At 34.3% G+C, this 19,451-nt stretch overlaps 1 protein-coding gene across 1 annotated transcript in view; it reads left to right on the plus strand.

The window, feature by feature from the left end:
* Positions 1-19,451, plus strand: part of FANCA (FA complementation group A) — a 98,183-nt gene that overhangs the window by 22,163 nt on the left and 56,569 nt on the right. Inside the window, exons 10-18 of the mRNA XM_074284706.1 lie at positions 455-521; positions 5,683-5,795; positions 6,360-6,436; positions 7,421-7,562; positions 9,464-9,597; positions 13,722-13,832; positions 14,246-14,341; positions 14,468-14,527; positions 18,895-18,983. Coding sequence (XP_074140807.1) covers positions 455-521; positions 5,683-5,795; positions 6,360-6,436; positions 7,421-7,562; positions 9,464-9,597; positions 13,722-13,832; positions 14,246-14,341; positions 14,468-14,527; positions 18,895-18,983 — 889 coding nt within the window. The remainder of the gene's footprint in view (positions 1-454; positions 522-5,682; positions 5,796-6,359; positions 6,437-7,420; positions 7,563-9,463; positions 9,598-13,721; positions 13,833-14,245; positions 14,342-14,467; positions 14,528-18,894; positions 18,984-19,451) is intronic.

A 19,451-nucleotide genomic window follows, 5' to 3' on the forward strand; every position in this document is an offset into this window, starting at 1 on the left:
TGTTAACTGGCATCTCATTGTCCTTGACTATTACTATCATTACTACTAAAGTATTAGTCTTAAAGTGGGTATCATATAGTGAATATGGCAATGTCAAATGCTGAATTTTGTCATTTTATCAAGTGATTCAAAGTAAAGCACTTTACTTTTTGGATCAAAGAAGTATGTTTTCACTTGTAACAGTTATACAGTAACTGAAATTCAAATGGGTTCATAAATTTTTTAAACCACATTGTTTTCAGAGCTAATAGTCTTCATGTCTTTGCCACTAGGAGTTTCCAATAAATAACCTTCAACATTAAGTTCTGCTGTCCAGTTCCCTAATAGGATCATCTATTTGCTTATTATTATGGAGACTTAGAATTAATTTCTTCTTGATAGCACTAATATAATTCTATTTTGGTTTAGTGCTCAATTATAGTTTTATTTATTCTGATGTTTGTTTTGTTATCAGATATACTTAGTGCTCTTGCTACTGAAATACAAGAAGAGTCGTCTACATTCAAGACAGTGAAGTGCTGGTATGTATATATTTATACATTAGTGAATTTATGCACTGTATTACAGTAATAGTATTTTCTTCAGGTTTAAGCTCTATTTCTCCATGTATTAAATAGACACACTAAAAATCCTACTTTGATTATTCTACTCCTTATATATAGAGGTAGTTTGTTTTCACAGAGGCCATGTCAGCAGAAGACACCTTGTAGAACTTGCACTGTTAAGCAGTGAAGCCCAAAATTAAGTTCTTTGTCAGTTTTCCCATGACAAGTCTGCCTGAGAGCAGAGAGCCTTATCACCAGAGAAATTTTTTTGTTCCCAGAAGTTGAGTAAACCACCTATGAAGGTATGGAGAAATAATTACTTGTACTGGTATGCTCTTATTATTAAAACTGAAATAAGTCAGTAAACATTTATTAAGCATCTGTTACATGCCAGGGGCTATGCTAACTCTGGGGAAAGGCAAGAGATGGTTCCTTGTCTCAGAAAGCCCACAGTTTAATGGGCCCCAAAAAACCATGTACACTTTATACAAACCATCCATATACAGGATAAATTGAGATTCATCATCAGATGAAAGGTACTAAAATTAAGGGGGTAAGAGAAAAAACTTCTTGTAGAAAGTGACTGAAATCAGGAAGGACAGCCTTCTAGGAGTGAAAGAGATAGAGGGAGAACCAAGAACCATTTCTGGGATTGGGAAATGGAGTGTTTTGTGCAAGAACATCAAGAAGGACAGTCACTGGATCACATACATAGTACATGACAGATGTAAGGTTAAAGAAAAATAGAAAGATAGAGTGCCATCTGATTGTCATGACTTTGAATGCCAAACAAGATTTTGGAAGGGATAGGGAGATACTTGAGTTTAAATAAAGGTATGACAAAATGTTTTAAGAAAATCACTTTGGTGACTGAATAGAGAATAGATTGAGTGGGGAGAAACTTAAGGCAGGCAGACCTGTTTAGCAGTCTAATCTGTTGCAATAGTCTAGGTGTGAGATAAAGAAGACCTTTACCAGGGTGGTTGGTATTGTTAAAAAAAAAAAATAAGGGACATATTTAAGAGATGTTGCAGAGGTCTTGATAACAGATTGATTCCTCTCACCATCTCCTCCCCATAACCAAGGATGAATTTTGAAGTAAATTTATAAATCCAGTCAATCAAGTACTTATTATGTGCCAGATACTGAGCTAAGTTCTGTGAATAGCTATAAAATCAGAAAGAAAGATAATACCTGCTCTCAAGGAACTTATATTTTAATGGGAGAAGATAATACATAAAAGGGAGTTGAAAATCTAGGGTAAAGGGATAAGTAGAAAAATACCAGATAGGAACATAGTAGAGAAAGTCCTGTAGGGATGAGTTAGCAATGCACCATAATTCTTCTGGGCTGCTTATTGCCTGTTTTCTATTGGCAGTGTGTATTAGTGGAGAGTTGGGATTAGGATACTGGTTTTATTTAATTTTTAATAGTATTTTTACAAATACATGCAAAGATAGCTTTTAATATTCATCTTTGAAAAAGCTTGTGTTCCATATTGTATTTAACATACACTATAACATATTTTAACATGTGTGGGACTACCTGCCATCTAGGGGAGAGGGTGGGGGAAGGAGGGGAAAAGATGGAACAGAAGGTTTTGCAAGGGTCAGTGTTGAAAAATTACCCATGCATATGGTTTGTAAATTAAAATCTATAATAAACAAAAGAAATAACTTGTGTTCCAAATTTTTCTCCCTTGCCTGCCCTCCTCCTCAAGACAGCAAACAATCCAATATAGCGTAAACGTGCAATTCTTCTAAACATATTTCCATATTTGTCATGTTGTGCAAGAAGAATCAGATCAAAAGGGAAAAAAACATGAGGGGGAAAAATGCTTTTATCAACATTCAGTCTCCATAGACCTGTCTTTGGATGCAGGTGGCTCTCTCCATCCCAAGTCTACTGGAATTGCTTTAAATCACCGTCACAAGTCCACCACAGTTGATCATCACATAATCTTGTAGTTGCTGGGTACAACTCTTGGTTCTACTCACTTAATATCAGTCTCAACTATGCTTTAGAACAGGGCTTCTTAAAGTTTTTCCATTCACAATCCCTTTTTGCCTCAGAAATTTTTACACAACTCTTGAGTATATAAGGTACATAAAATTGGTATACAAATCAAAATGACCACCCATATTCAGTTACATGACACCCATATGCAACCCATAGGTTAAGAAGTTTTGCTTTAGAATATGGGTTCTTCATCTGGGGTCCATTAGACCCCATCTACCCATGGAATTCATCGATAGATTTCATGGAGTTTATAACCTTGAATAGGGGGCAAATGCATCTTAATTTTCATTAACTTCTAACTTAAATTTAGTATCTCCTTGATTTATTTTAAAAAGCAGTTTAAAGGGATTCATCAATTGCTGAAAGGGACATATATAACACACAAAGTAAAGAACTGATGCTTTAGAAAAATCACATTGGCAGCTGAATTGAGGATAGATTGGAGTGGGAAAGGACTTGAGGAAGGGAACTTGTTATGTTCTCTTTCTCTAAAATCGTGATCATTCTCTGGGAGCAGGATTCTTGGGGAGCTTCTGGAGGCAGCCTTAGTTTTAGTTCCAGTTCAATAATCCCAAAATGCAGCCAGGGGTTAAAGTCCTTTAATGTCTCTTTCCAAATCTTATCTCCAGATCCTTTATTTTCTCCTTTAAGTCTTGTTTCCTTCACTTGGGACTCAACTAGCTTTCTGGAGGCCTTCTTCTCTCTTTGGATTTCCAAAAGCTCTTGTCTGAATGTCTCCGGCCTCTCGTCTTCCACAATGTCTCCAGCCAGCATGAAAATGGGAATGAAATCTTGACTCTGTCTCCAAGAGTGTGGGATTGTGGATTTCTCAGAAGTCAATCCTAGTTGTGAATCTCCCGGAAATCCATGAGCAGGCTTTTCCTTTAGACTTGTAAATTTCCTGGACTTGCAAATCCACTGAATCCTGGCTCTGAATCTCCTCAAGCTTCCCTGAAGTTCTCTCCTTGACTCAATCCAGACTCTCAGAGAGTGGGTTTTTATATCCTTCCAAAGAATGGGCTTGTGGGTACTCCCTGGGTTTGTGGAAGCTCCTTAAAAGAATGCTCTCTTAAAAATATGAAAGGTATGAACTCTGAACTAGAGAATTGTTAAGTACCATGCTAAATTAGATAATTATATCCATTCCAGTGACTTAGCACTTTGTAAGAATCCTAACAGGAACTCTGTTAGAAAACTATACTATGAACAACTAAGATTACAGGCCACAGATAATGAAGCATGTTATTTACCTCCTTGCTTTACTTTGTTTCCTTAGCACCTTGAATGCCTGCAACATAGAGGGTGGTGATTGACTGACACAGGGTACAGAATCATACATATATTTTTGGATTTAGTTAATGCAAAAATGTTTTTGCTTGACTGTGTATTTGTTATAAGGGTTTTGTTTTTCTTTTTGTCAATGGGGAACAGAGAGAAAATAGGTTTTTATAATTGAGAGAAAATTAGGCAAAAATAAAAGATTCAAAAAGACTATTGCATTAGGTAATGGAAGCCTAAATGAGCATTGTGAGTATATAAGGGAAGAAAAGAGGGATTTGTGTGTATGTGTATGTGTGTGTGTATGTATACATACATCTTTATATATATGATATATACATATTTAAGATTTATACACACTCACATACATATAGCCATATACATATACACATGCACATGTGTATACATCTTTATATATGATATGTACACACTTACATGTATGTATGTGTTTATGTGCCTTCTATGTATATATACATGCATATGTATTGTGTACACACACACGAAACATAAAGGTAGAAATGACAAGCTTTGTCCATGGATATATGGAATGGGGGAGTATGAGGAGTTAGAAATGACATTAAGACTTCAGATCTGTCACTGGAAGAATGGTGGTGCTCATGACTATAATAAAGGAAATTAGAAATGAAGAGAGTTTAGAGGAAAAAAATAATTCTTTTTGACATAGCAAATTTGAGTTGCCTACAGGACATTCATTTGGAACTCTCCAGGAAGCAGATAGATGTATGGCTGACTCTAGCTTAGCAGAAAAATGATGGAAAACAATCTATATAGATATAATTGGATCCATGGGAGCTACTGAGATTAAGAGAATGTAGAAAAGAGAAGATCCATTATATGATGATCAATTCTGATGGACTTGGCCCTCTTCAATAATGAGATAAACCAAATCAGCTCCAGTAGAGCAGTAATGAACTGGAACCAGCTACACCCAGTGAAAGAACTCTGGGAGATAACTACAAACCACTACATAGAATTCTCAATCCCTCTATTTTTGTCCGCCTGCTTTTTTTATTTCCTTCATAGGCTAATGGTACACTATTTCAAAGTCTGATTCTTTTTGTACAGCAAAAGAACTGTATGGACATATATACATATATTGTATTTAACTTATACTTTAACATATTTAACATATTGGTCATCCTGCCATCTGGGGAAAGGGGTGGGGGGAAGGAGGGGAAAAGTTGGAACAATAGATTTTGCAATTGTCAATGCTGAAAAATTACCCATGCATATATCTTATAAATAAAAAGCTATAATTAAAAAAAAAAAAGAAAGAAAGAAAAGAGAAGGCCCAGGCCAAAGCCTTGGGACCACCCAGTTTAGAAGGCAAAATGTGAAGGAAAAATCTGCAAAGTAGCCTGAGAAGCTGGACTTTGGTCAGATGAAGGAACTGGAGAGGCAGTGTCTTAAAAACTCAGAGGGATATCTCAGGCTGCAAAGAAGTCATGGAGTATTAGAATTGCAAGAAGACCATTGGGTTCATCAATTAGTAGGGTGAAAAGGATAGTGTTCAGGCTTTCAGAAGATCAGTTGGATAGTTGAATGGAATTTGGATTGTAGAGGATCTTGAGGCAGGTTGACCCAGTAGCAGGATCAACAGCAGGTTATTATAGATATTCAGGAGTATGGTGATGAGGACCTGTACTGGAGTGGTGTGGCTGTCAGAGGAGAGAAGGGGGCACATTGGAAAGACAGTACTAAGGTAAAGTCAGGAGGGCTTTTTGGCAACACGTTGGTTATGGCCCTAAGGCATTAAAGATAGATGATACCTAGGTGATTGATATTCTTTTAATGAAAACTTTTTTTATTCTTTTGGCAGGTTAAATATGTTCAGGTGCTCTGTTTATGGAAGTATGGTTTCACCAGATTCTCTGCAAAAGTTTTTTTCTTACACCTTGACTCAGATACTTATTTATAATCCTGTACTAAAAGGTAAGCCTCAAATGAGGGTTTAGTGTTTCCTGTGAGCTTTAGTATACTAAGCCCTCCCCCATAAATGGTCTAAGTTCAGGTAATAAAATCAACATGACCATATATGCATAGAATCAACTGGCCATAGTTAATGTTGGGAAAAGGGAATTTCTGGGTTAACTAGGTAGAGATATACAAACTAAAACTTTGTAGATGGCCTGTCTTTCTTTCATAACTGAATGTTTAGAAATATCATAGAGTTTAATCTTTGGATCTTTAAGAGTTCTAGGAAAAATACCAGTAAGTGCTATCTCCAGGCACAGATAGAATCATAATATACAAAAATGTAAATTTATTCTTTTTATTGGCATCTTATTCATAGTATAAAGGACCTCTTAAATATAATCTTAATTGTGCTGTGATATTATTTTGACTTTACAACTAAGTTATGAGAGGATAAGCTTTAAGATATTTTGACTTAATATATTGGGTCTAGATTAATGCTGAACAATAATAATTTTCATGTTGACGTACAAACTAATAACATCTACTTCCATTGAGAGCTTTTCTGTCTTTTTCTGGAAGTGTGTGATGCTGTTCAAAGGCAGAAGGATTGGAGCTTTGCAAGAACTTGTCCTTTGCTCACTACCTTATATCGAAGAGTAAGTTGATTTCATTGTGATATTAAGTCTTCAACTTTCTTTTCCTTTCTTTTCAATTCTAAATCTTTTCATTCATGGATTAGTTTATGTCAGCAGATTAAGTATACACTAATATCTTACTACAGTTAAAATTACTAGGGAGGGCAGCAGCTAGATGGTAAAATGGATAGAGTACCAGACCGAAAGTCAGGAGGACCTAAGTTCAAATGTGACCTCAGACACTTAAAACTTACTAGGTGTGTGACCCTAAACAAGTCATCTAACCCCAATTGCCTCAGAAAAAAAAACAAAAACAAAGAAACTATTTTGGGTACCTATACCACCATTTATGTAGCATTCAGTAAAGTGGAAACAGGTTCTAAAACCATAGAATAATCTTATAGGCTGTCTTTTGGGAAAGCCATTGATATAATATAGTTTAGTCATTGGCCTGCTAGCTGAAAACCTTTCCTAAGTGTCTAGTTCCATAGAGTAACCTTTGAGAACCCAGTGAAGTTTCCACAAAGAAGTTACAGTGAAAGTTATTGTTGACAAATGATTAACAAATGTTGTTAATCAATTATCATTTGTAAAAATCTTTGAAAGATATTACTTAATAGGATTATTCATTTTTAATGAAGTTTTTACTTAGATCACTTAATTATGGGTCAGGAACAAAACCTATAGTATACCATCAAAATAAAGGTTTGGATTTTTGTCTTGTATTATAAATATGTATTTGGAATGAATAAATGATCAGGTATTTGTTCTGGGAAATGAAATGAAAATTTCTAGCCTCACAGATGATATGATATCAAAAAGGAGTACAGCAAGAAATAATTGTAGCATTTTTCTAATGATAGACTTGATTTGGGCATTTTGGAAAGTAAGAGACCTAGGACAGTTAAATTGTAGGTGGGCATTTATAAGAATAATTATGGTAAACTTTAGTTTAATAGATATTTGGGCTTTAAAATCAAAGAGATTTGGTACTCCTCTTTCTAGCTGTTTGTGATTTTCAACCCCAAATTGCTGATTGAACATTTGCAAGAAGTCCTGGAAACACACGAGGTCAACTGGCAACTTGTCTTGTCTTGTGTGTCTACCCTGGTCGTGTGCTTGGCCGAAGCACAACAACTTGTTAAAGGTATCAAGTCTGTAAGATTTTAACAGGATTGCTTTCTCTCCTGATAACCATGAGATAATAGGTACTTGCTGTTGGTAAAAGTAACTAAGGAGACTCATTGGTTTTAGTGGGCAAACCAGGAATAGTGAATGTCCAACCTAGGGGCCACAAACGGCCCATGACATCATTTGGTCTGGTCCTGGCAAGGCAATGGCAGGCAGTGATGAACTGAAAACTAGGTACAACTTCCCACTGCTTGAATTCTATAAGTTGATAATTTTGTATGGCCTGCAAATGTTATAAATATCCAAATGGTCCTTGGTAATAAAAAGGTTCCCTATCCCTGCGGTAAACCGACAGGTTTTTAAAAGAAAGTTTGGAATTGTTGAAAAACCATTGTACATATTTTTCACTTATGAATTGCAATGCTGAACTGGAAATCAGTTATTCTTGAAAACATGATTTTTAAAGTATTTGTAACATTAATAAATTATCCTTGTCAGTTTTGGCATGGTAATCTTTATTATACAGCCAGGAATCAAATTTTATAATAGTAAATACTCTGTTATTTGACATTTAAATTTTTTTTCAATAGTATTTTATTTTTCCAAATACATGTAAAGATAGTTTTCAACATTCGGTTTTATAAGACTTTGTATTCTAAATTTTTCTCCCCTCCTCTTACCTCCCCCTCCCAAAGACAGCAAATAATCTGATATAGGTAAAATGTGTGTAAAAATGTGTTTTAGAGATATTTCTATATTTTATTTGACATTATTTTAATCAGAACCTTCTAGTAACCTGAATATCTATGATATAATAATTGATGGATATAATAATAAGTTTAAGGTCCTGACATAACTTTGAATAATCAAAGAAAGATTATTCTGTATGCATTATAGTTTTTGTTAAATATGTTTTGTTTGATCTCTTTGAAAATTGGTAGTCTAATATATACATATATTGTATTTAATTTATACTTTAACATATTTAACATGTATTGGTCAACTTGCCTTCTGGGGGAGAGGTTGCAGGAAAGGAGGGGAAAAATTGGAACAAAAGGTTTGGCAATTGTAAATGCTTTAAAATTACCCATGCATATAGTAAATAAAAAACTATAATATTTAAAAATTTTAAAAAAAGGAAAAAAAGAAAATTGTTAGTCTAGGGGGCAGCTAGGTGGTATAGTGGATAGAGCACCAGCCCTGAAGTCAGGAGGATCTGAATTCAAATCTGGCCTCAGACACTTAATACTTCCTAGATGTGTGATCTTGGGCAAGTCATTTAATCGTAATTGCTTTACCTTCCCCCCCCCCAAAAAAAGAAAGAAAATTGGTAGTCTAGATGTGATATAGTAACTGCCATGAGTAGAGCAATTTTACTAACCTTATTTTTTTTTTAATTTAATAAAGTTCTTTATTTTCAAAACATATGCACAGATTAACTTGACAACATTGACCCTTGCATAATCTGTGTTTCAGATTTTCTCCTCCTCTCCCCCACCCCCTCCCCTAGATGGCAAGCAATTCAATATATGTTAAACATATTAAAATATATGTTAAATCCAATATGCATTTATACAATTTTATATTTATATATATACATATATATGTATGTGTGTATATATATATGTGTGTATATATATATATATATACATATATATGTATGTGTGTATATATATATGTGTATATATATATATATATATATATATATATATATATACAATTCTCTTGCTGCACAAGAGAAATCAGATCAAAAAAAGAAAGTAAATGAGTTAGAAAACAAAATGCAAGCAACAACAAAAAGAGTGAGATTACTAACCTTATTCTTTTACTGTGCTGATTAACACTATAGTGTAGGATTCTAATTGTAACCTATATTTTGATCTATAGAGATTTTAGTTTCACTTTTTTCTCCTCTAGATTTTTTGGCCCATTTGATGATCAAAGCATTTGAGAGTTATGACTTAGAAAGCATGATCACTGCATTTCTGATAGCTCGTCAGGCTGCTCTGGAGGGACCTTCTGTCTTCATTCCTTATGCAGAATGGTTTAAGGTAGGTTTAGTGCATAGTAGAGAAGTATTAACTTAAGGTTTATGCATTGAATTAGTGACATTATTTAAAGGAAAATTTTTAAAACTTTGTATTAGTTCATTGTAGTTTGGTGTTTTTCCTTGCCTGAGTCAGTGTTCAACCTTTAAGAAAGTGGGAAAAGACTTCTCAGTGGGCAGCAGATACCTGCTTGTCTGGATGATACTCAAAGTTGTCTTAGACCCATATGTTTCTTGTCTTTTTGTATGATTACTTTATTATTTAAGTAAATTTGTGTGTGTGTGTGTGTGTGTGTGTGTGTGTGTGTGTGTGTGTGTAAAATTTCCCCCTGTATTTCTTCCTTTGTCTCTTTTAGAGAGGCATCCCATAAAAGATATCTTTTTAAAGATTAAAAGAGGGGAAAAAATCAGAATAACTGATCAATAATATTGAAAAAGTTTGAAAATATGTTCATTGTCCCACACTTGTGGACTTCCTACTTCTGTAGAAGAATACTGTACCCTTTCATATCTCTTCCTTTAAACCATACCTGCCTTTATAATTGTGAAATGTTGACTTTTGAGTTCCTTTTTGTCATGGTTCTTTTCGTTTACATTGTTATAGTTACTATATGTAGTGTTTTTGTTGGCTCTCTTGATTGTATTATGCATCATTTTATGTAGATTTTTCCAGACTTCTCTGTAACTTTCACTTACATCATTTCTTATAGCACAGTAATAATCCATTATATTTATATGCCATGATTTGGTTAGCCATTTCCCACTTAATAAATAACTAGTTTCTTTCCAGTTCTTTGCTCTTGCAAAAAATTGCTGCTATAATTTTTGGGATTTATTTATGGACTTTTTATCACTGGTCTTTTTGTGTTAAATGCCAATATCTTTGGGTTAAAGGGTATATACTTTTAGTTACTTTATTTTGCTTGGTTACTTTTAACAGGAGAGAGAATGTGGGGGAATCTAAGCTGCAACATGATTATTTATTGTAAGAATTACAGAATTGTTTGGCATGAGACTACAGGCCATCTTGCCCAATCGAAAGCATGAATCTTCTTTGCAGTAATAATGATCTCACTATTCTCTCAGAAAGCCAAATCCATTTTTTGTTTGATAATCAATAAACATTTTTTTTCAATGTTTAAACATTTTTTTATTTGAACTTCTAAGTTCCATTCTGTCCCTTTCTCTTTCCCTTCTTTTGTCCTTCCCTGAGATGGTAAGCAATCAGATTTAGGTTATATGTGCGTAAATATATAAAACATTTCAATATTAATAATTTATTACAAGAAGAGTCCAAAGAAACAAAGGAAAGAAAGTAAAAAATAGCAAGCTTTTGTCTAGTTAAACAATATCAGTTTTTTCTGTGGAGACAGATAGTATGCTTCATTAGTCCTTTGGGATTGTCTTGGATTGTTGTTTTGCTAAGAATAGCCAGGTTGTTAACAGTTTTTCATTGAAAACATATTGTCATTATTGTGTACACCGTTCTTCTGGTTCTGTTTAGTTTACTGTGCATCTTCCCAGGTGTTTCTGAAACCATCCTGCCCGTCCTTTTTTACAACACAACAATATTCCGTTATGATCATATATCACCACTTCTTTGGCCATTTCCCAATTGATGGGCATCCCCCCATTTCCAAGTCTTAGCCACTACAAAGAGAGCTGCAGTATATATTTTTGGATACTTGTGATGGTTGGGATTATGTTGAGCCGAGATATGATGCCCCTCTTTCTTAGGAGAAAGGACTCCTTTCCTTTCTCACAGTGAACATAATGTGGCGGGGGGGAAGGAGACTGGTGGCAAAAACAGTTAACATTTTTTAAGTATCATTGGCCTAGATAGAGTAATATAACTAATGTTGGTGCTGTGACATGTGAACTGATGGAACGTGTAGAGGGCAGGGAGTTCTTTTTGTAAAGTGTCTAGGGTAGCATCAAAGGCACCTAATGTTTCTGAATAATGAAAAAGAACTGTAACAGTATATGGATCATGTCCCGAGAGCTTAGAAATGCTCGACTCAAGTATAAGAAGGTTGTCTGTGTCAATCAGGTCATCTTGAATATTATAGAATTGTATTTCTTTTTGGATAGATTCTATTTTCAGTGCAATGCCTCATCTCACATTTAACTGAATTAACATTTTCTAAGAGCAAGAAATAGTTTCAGTGTAGATTTGGGGGATTGATAATAGTGAATGTTTTCTTTTATATTTTTGATTCTCAGTACTCTACCTCCACCCCACTATATAGCCTTCCTATTATGTTTCCAGATCCTTCCACCAATTTAACATTTGTTTAAACGTTTTTAAATTGAAGTATATCTGACATGTTGCCAACATTCATTCTTTGTTGATGGATTTTATTTATCCCTAAGGGGATATCAAGATAAAAGTTACATTCAGTTTATAGCAGCAGCTTCTTAAATAACAAGACTCATATCTCAGATTGTAAAAGGATCTCATCCCCTACTTTTATAGAAATGCCCTCTCTGATGCTTATATCCAGCCTTCACTTATATTCCTCTAGTGAGGACAGTAAAACCTTTTTCTTTTTTTGGAAGGGTTAAGTGACTTGCTCAGGGTCACACAGCTAATAAGTATTAAAGTGTCTAAGGCCAGATTTGAATTCACGTCCTCTTGACTCCAGGGCCAGCTCTATCCATAAAATTTTTTCTTTACATTAAAATATAACTTTACTTAGTGTCTGCTATACTTTGTGGTTCTGTCCTTGGTGACATGGAGTATAAGTCTAATCTCTCTTCCATGTAAGTCCTTCAAGTAATTGAAAACAGATATTGTTTTCTTCCTAATGCTTTTTCTTCTCCAGGCTAAACATTCCCATTTTCATAAGATCCATGTGTGTCATGTTTTCTAGGCTTCTTTACTATCTTATTTGTCCTTTTGTGTTCCGTCTAAGTCCTATAATATATGTTTTTCTAAATATGTGATGCTTGGGACTGAAAACAGTATTTTAGATGTGATCTGTCTAGGACAAAGCAGAATGAGGGATTGCCACCTTTTTTGTTCTTGACTCTTGACGCTCTTAATGTAGTCAAAGATGATATCTCTTTTTTTTTTACTACTATGTCTCATATATATATATATATGTGTGTGTGTGTGTGTGTGTGTATGTATATGTATATGCATATATATATATTGTTGATTCATAGTGATTGTTATTGATTCATAGTGCTGTCCACAAAAAACCCTAGACTTATTAAAGGAGAGACTCCTGCAGCTATTTAGACTTAGCTTGGGGTTTGTGTGTATGTATGTCTGTCTGTCTGTGGGTGTGTATAATGGCAAGAATAATTGTGTTCTTTCCCAGATTCTCTAGTAGACTTCTCTGGTCTTAAATTACTATTCATTCTAGGCAAGTGATTACACATGTCCAAAAGACACAGAAGTTACTACTACAATTTTAGAAGGCCATATGGAGCCTTCAGCATTGTAGGTAACATCCCATTTATATGACTTGGTATATAAAACCTAGGGGGTTGCTTAGAAAAACAGCGAGGGGAAATGACTTTCCCAAAGTCATACAGAAAATAGAAGATTTGGCGGACTATAAGCTCAGTATTTTAGCCACTACATCCTATTACCTTATATAATAAGTCTTTGATTTAGTTTAATAAGAAATTAATCAAAGACTTGAGATTCTAAATGAGATACACATTTTTAGACATGACTAATATATGAATTTATCTTATGTGACTATGCATATTTATTACCAAGTCTTTGTTTTTCTTTTCTTCCAGTAGAGGAAGGGAGCTAAAATGAATACTTGTTAATTGGAAAGTTATGTTAAAAATATATGTTAAAACATTTGATTTCATCTTTATTGATTTATGTCTATATAATCTTTTCCTCTCGTCATAAGAAAAAAAATCTTACTCCCCCAATTTTTTTTACTTAGAAAGCTTTAAGTCTCTCGTTAGTCCATGACTTGTAATTATAATCATATTTGGACATTTTCTAGCAAGTTTTCTACATATGAGATGAAACATCATTTATAATTGTTGGAAATCTTTGTATTGAAATTTTTTTGCCAGAAGTGAGGGCAGGTAAGATATTTATTCTGACAAGATCCTTTAAGACTTCAGATACCTTATATATATATTTTTTTTCAGGTTTCCTTTGGAAATGTTAGTGGCTACCATGGTTGTAGTAAGAAAGCTTTAGTTTTCTTATTCAAGTTTTTATCAGATCTCGTACCCTTTGAAGCCCCACAATATATGAAGGTGAGAAGACACATACAATTCTGTTTACTAGGTTTCATTTTATCAATTTTTTCCATGAATTAGTAGAAATAGCCTAATAATTTTTCACAGATTATTTCCAAAGATAGATATGTTTGTTATTGTTTAAATGCATCTTAAGATGCCCTGAGAATCAGAAGTATAAAAGGTGCTTTGATAACTTTAGTACTCAGGATCCAAAGTTTTTTGGAGGGGGATAGGGGACCACATCTATTGTCTTTCCTTTTTTGCATTTGGATTTTTAGATTATGGTAACTTTTTGCTCATTGCTGTATATAATGTTCTCTTTTGCTCAAGAGAAGCAGGTTTGGGGATAAAGTTGTAAAGGCTCAAAAAAGGAGCTTTAAAAATACCTATCTTGATAAAGTAATCCCACTCTACCCTTTTGCCTTCAGATACACATTCTTCATCCACCATTAGTACCAGTAAAATACCGGTCTTTGCTTATGGAATATATTACACTAGCCAAAACTCGATTGGCTGATCTCAAGGCAAGTTTAAGATGTCAATAATTCAATGTAATTCAATTGTAGTATTTTCAGATGCTATATTTTAATCTCTGAATACACAATATTTTGTGACAATTCCAATTTTTTTAACCCTTCTGTCATCTCAAGGTTGCTATGGAAGATATGGGGCTTTATGAAGATTTATCATCAACAAAAGAAGTTATAGAGGTACTGGAATAGATGTTTCAATTCTGGTAGAATCTCTCTTAGATACTAATGTTTTGATTGAAGAGGAAGTCTTTTTCATAATGTTGATATTATGCATTGGTCCAGACTCATGGAAATCTCTTCCCTATAGCCAGTTATCAACAAATGTTATCATTTTATTCAGCAGATGCCTCTGCTGTTGAGCTCTGGAAATGGCATTTCTCTTTGTGGTCCAGTCTGGATTATGATACTTATTGAAGAGTTCCTTTTCCAGTAGAGAAAGCATTGTGATACAAAAACAAAAGACACCAGTAAATGTTTAGTTTTGCTACAGTCAGGATTAAATGACTTTCCCAGGGTCATATAGCTAGTAAGTATCTGATGTTGGATTTAAATTCAGGTCCTTCTCCACTGCACCATCTACTTACCCCATCACCAATAATTTTTAAAGAAAAAAAGTGGTACTTGGTTTGTTTTTATGTTTTACTTTTAGATACATGTTTTCAGAACACCAGGAAATAAAATTTTATTTATTGAAAAATAGAGAAAGAAAAGCTAGTAGAATATGGCTCTATATAATAGTATATTTTTTGTTAAGAAGCCCTAGATTTAAATAAGACATATATGGAGTAACAGTATGTAAAATAGGAAAAAGAGATACATATTGACATGGAAATTAACTTTTTTTTTTTATAATAGCTTTTGATTTTTCAAAATACATACAAAGATAGTTTTCAACATTCACCTTTGCAAAATCTTGTATTCCAAATTTTTCTACCTTCCATAGACAGCAAGTAATCCAATATAAGTTAAACATATTCAATTCTTCTAAAAGATATTTACACATTTACCCTTTGGTACAAGAAAAATCATATCAAAAAAGAAAAAAATAAGCAAACAACAACAACAAAAGGTGAAACTACTATCTTGTGACCCACATTCAGTCCCCATAGTCTTCTCTCTGGATGCAGATGCTCTCTCCATCACAAGTCTATTGGAATTGACCTAGAACGTCTCATTTTGAAAAGAGCCAGGTCCATATCACACAATCTTGCTGCTGCTGTGTATAGTGTTCTCTTGGTTCTGCTCACTTCACTCAGCATCAGTTCATGTAAGTCTCTCTAGGTTTCTCTGAAATCCTCCTGCTGATCATTTCTTATAGACCAATAATATTCCATAACATTCATATACCATAACTTATTCAGCCATTCTCCAACTGATGGGCATCCACTCAGTTTCTAGTTCCTTGCTTACAAAACATGCTGCTATAAACATTTTTGCTCATGTGGGTCCCTTTCTCTCCTTTATGATCTCTTTGGGATATAGGCCCAGACAGACCCTGCTGGATCAAAGAATATGCAGTTTTATAGCCCTTTAGAAAGAGTCCCAAATCACTCTCCAGAATGGTGGGATCAGTCATAATTCCACCAACAATGTATCAGTGTCCCAGTTTTCCCACATCCCCTCCAACATTTATTTTTTATCTTTTTCTGTCATCTTAGCCAATCTGAGAGGTGTGTGGTAGTATCTCAGAGTTGTCTTGATTTGTATTTCTCTGTAATTAATAGTGATTTAGAACATATGAAAGTTAACTTTACTGAAATTATACTGATACAGAATTATAGTGACTAGGGCAGCTAGTTGGTACAGTAGATAGAGCACCAGCCCTGAAGTTGGGAGGACCTAAATTCAAATCTGGCCTCACACACATAACACTTCCTAGCAGGGTGACCCCTAGGCAAGTCACTTAACCCCAATTTCCCCCCAAAACCAAACCAAACCAAAAACTATAGGGACTTGTGGCAATATGGTCTATCCCCAATCTCCCTTCTGGCCCCTTCCTTTGAAAATAGCTTGTCTTTGTTTAGAATTTTTCACGTTTTTCTAATATTATTGATACCTTTTTTTTTTTTGACATCACCTTTATTTCTCAATTTATCCTTTCCTTAAAACATGCCAGATAATCATATCTTATAATAGAGGAGGAAAAAACAGTTCATCAAAACATTGAAAAAGTTTAACATTTGTGATGGTACCTATACTTAGTACATTACTTTTTCCTAGAAGAGAGGGAGATGCCTTTGGAGCCAAATCTGGTCATTATGAATTCATAATATTCAGTTTCAGTAATTCTCTTGTTTCCATTTATTTTCTTGTAGTTATTTTACATATTTTCTTCTTTCTGTTTAAATTTTAAAATTGTTATTAACATTATCAAATTATTTGTAGCTGCCATCATATATAACTGTCTTTCATGCTTTTCTGTATTTATCACATTCATTTTTCTCTTTATTGGTCAGGTAGGCAGACTGTAACAGTTTCCATTTCATTTTTTTTTTCTTTTTGCTGAGGCAATTGGAGTTAAGTGACTTGCCCAGGGTCACACAGCCAGGAAGTGTTAAGTGTCTGAGACCAGATTTGAATTCAGGTCCTCTTAACTTTAGGGCTGGTGCTCTATCCACTGCACCACCTAGCTGCCCCTTTCCATTTTATTTTCAAAAATCAACTTGGATTGGGGTAATTTTTTGCGAAGGGGTAATCAAAGTAGGGAGGTTAAAAATTCCAAACTCAAAATCTTACAAAAATGAATGTTGAAAAATACCTTTTGTAAATGGAAAAATAAAATACTATTGAATTCAAAATAAAAACAAAAAGCAACTCTTTTCACTTATGCATCATACTCTACATTTCCTTTTTTCTCCCAGAAAGTATAGGAGACACTTAACAGCTCTTAATGGAATATCAATGGCATCTGCCGAATGTTCCCCCCCCCCCCCAGGCTGGGGTTAAGTGACTTACCCAGGGTCACACAGCTGGGGAGTGTTAAGTGTCTGAGACTATATTTGAACTCGGGTCCTCCTGAATTCAAGGCTGGTGCTCTATCCACTGCGCCACCTAGCTGCCCCCTAGAATGTTTTTTAAAGTTAATTTTTTCCCTATTTGCATATGAGTGTATATAATTGTTTACAATTAGCTAACCTCACCTTGAGATATTAATAATATAATAAGAAGGAATAAGAAGTGTATGATGGATGATCATTGGTTTTTTTTAATTAATTTTATAATTGTAACATTTTTTGACAGTACATATGCATAGGTAATTTTTTACAACATAATCCCTTGTACTCACTTCTGTTCTGAATTTTTCCCCTCCTTCCCTCCACCCCCTCGCCTAGATGTCAGGCATTCGATGGATGATCATTGTTGAGCTTAGATGTTAGAAATATTCTCTTGCATTTTATCTGTATATAATACATTAGGAATATTCTGAGGTTGAACTTTATAAGAGTACTTAGCACTCATACAGTCGCAGTGTAAAAATATAAATTTTACCATTATAGTTTGTTGACCCTTAGGAAGGATTAAAAATTTTAAACCTAAGAAATGAATAAAACAGTGAATGATCTTTTATTATAAAATTTGATTGCTAGTCATCCTGAAGCCACTACAATGAGCTAAATGACCTTTAAAGGCTGGAAGGACTATTAGTCTAGTTTGGATTGGACAGGATTGCCTCTGGGGCCCCTTCCAGCACTTGAATGCTGCATTTATGATCTCATTATAATTATTATTCAATTTGTTCCTCTCTTACTTTGAAGAATCTTCATTGTGTTTTCATTTCTATGTTCCAGTATATTTAGGAAACCCTACTATGTGTTCAACTACTTTTTAAAAAAATTGCACACTGATCTTTTATTTTATTGAACAATTTAAAAAACGGTAAATAGAGGTTAGTATAATTTTGCTCAATTTGATAACAGGACTCAGCTGGCAAGTCTGGGTTGCTAGATATGACATGGAAAGACAATGGGACTCAATGAAACACATTTTGATGTGATCTCGAGGCATTCCACTGCAGAACAGAGCAAATGGAATGTATTTCTCCATCTCTGATGACTACCATAGGGAACAATTTAATTTCAAAAGCTAGAACAACCAGTCTAGAAGAAGAATCTTCTGTGGAAGTAAATGCAACAAGTAAATACTAAGGCATCATTCCAACCTCTGAGATCCATTTTTCTTGGACTAAGGAGGAAATATGATCCAAATAGGACTTTGATGATTCATTAAATTACTACTCAGATTATAGATAAATTTCTATAATAACTCCTGGGAGTGCTGCCCCTGCCAGGACTGTTTCATAGTAATAACTGGAACAGTTGCTTCTTTCAACTTCCCACATTGGTCAGTTCTTACCATGATTCCCTCCCTTACCCCCAGCCAGGACCTTGATTGAGCCAGAACATCCTGGAGCATTTATTTTTACTGTATGGACTATATTCGCTATTACTTTCCAGCTATTTAAGGACAGGAAGGTCAAAACCTTAATGTTGTCAATGTCAGCACTATTTAAATATTATTCTTTCTCTTTCATGTACATGAACCAGCCCCATTGCCAGGCGCAACAAGATGTTGAAAAGGCCATTCAAGTGTTTGAACAGACAGGAAAAATCCCGGTAACAGTAATGGAAGCCAGGTAAGATTCTATTGTCCATGTAGCATCGAGCCATACCCCATCCAGAGTAGGAGCCATTAAATGTTTGCTGATAATGGAATTAAGATCCTTTATATATGAGTAATTATATATTTATATAATAATATTATAAATTATATATTAGTAAAATAAATTATAAATTACAAATTTTGTATTGTTATTTATATACATGCATATTCATTAATCATAAAGTCACATAAAATAAGTATTCTGATTTTTATGGAGGGGAAAACTAGATCATAGCAAAGTTTAGTTGACTGGCTTAAGATTAAGTGATAGTAGATTTTGGTTTAGAACTCAGACTTTCTGTTTCTAAGGAAATGCTGTCAGTCCTAACAGAAAAGCATATGAGCAGTTCCATATTTAATCAGCAGTGTAGGGGAAAGATTCTTGGCTTTGAATCTTAAACTCTTGGACACTTAATAGCTGTCAAGCTATTAGCAGGTCACC

Source organism: Sminthopsis crassicaudata, chromosome 2, assembly GCF_048593235.1.
Source record: "Sminthopsis crassicaudata isolate SCR6 chromosome 2, ASM4859323v1, whole genome shotgun sequence".
Lineage (NCBI taxonomy): Eukaryota > Metazoa > Chordata > Mammalia > Dasyuromorphia > Dasyuridae > Sminthopsis > Sminthopsis crassicaudata.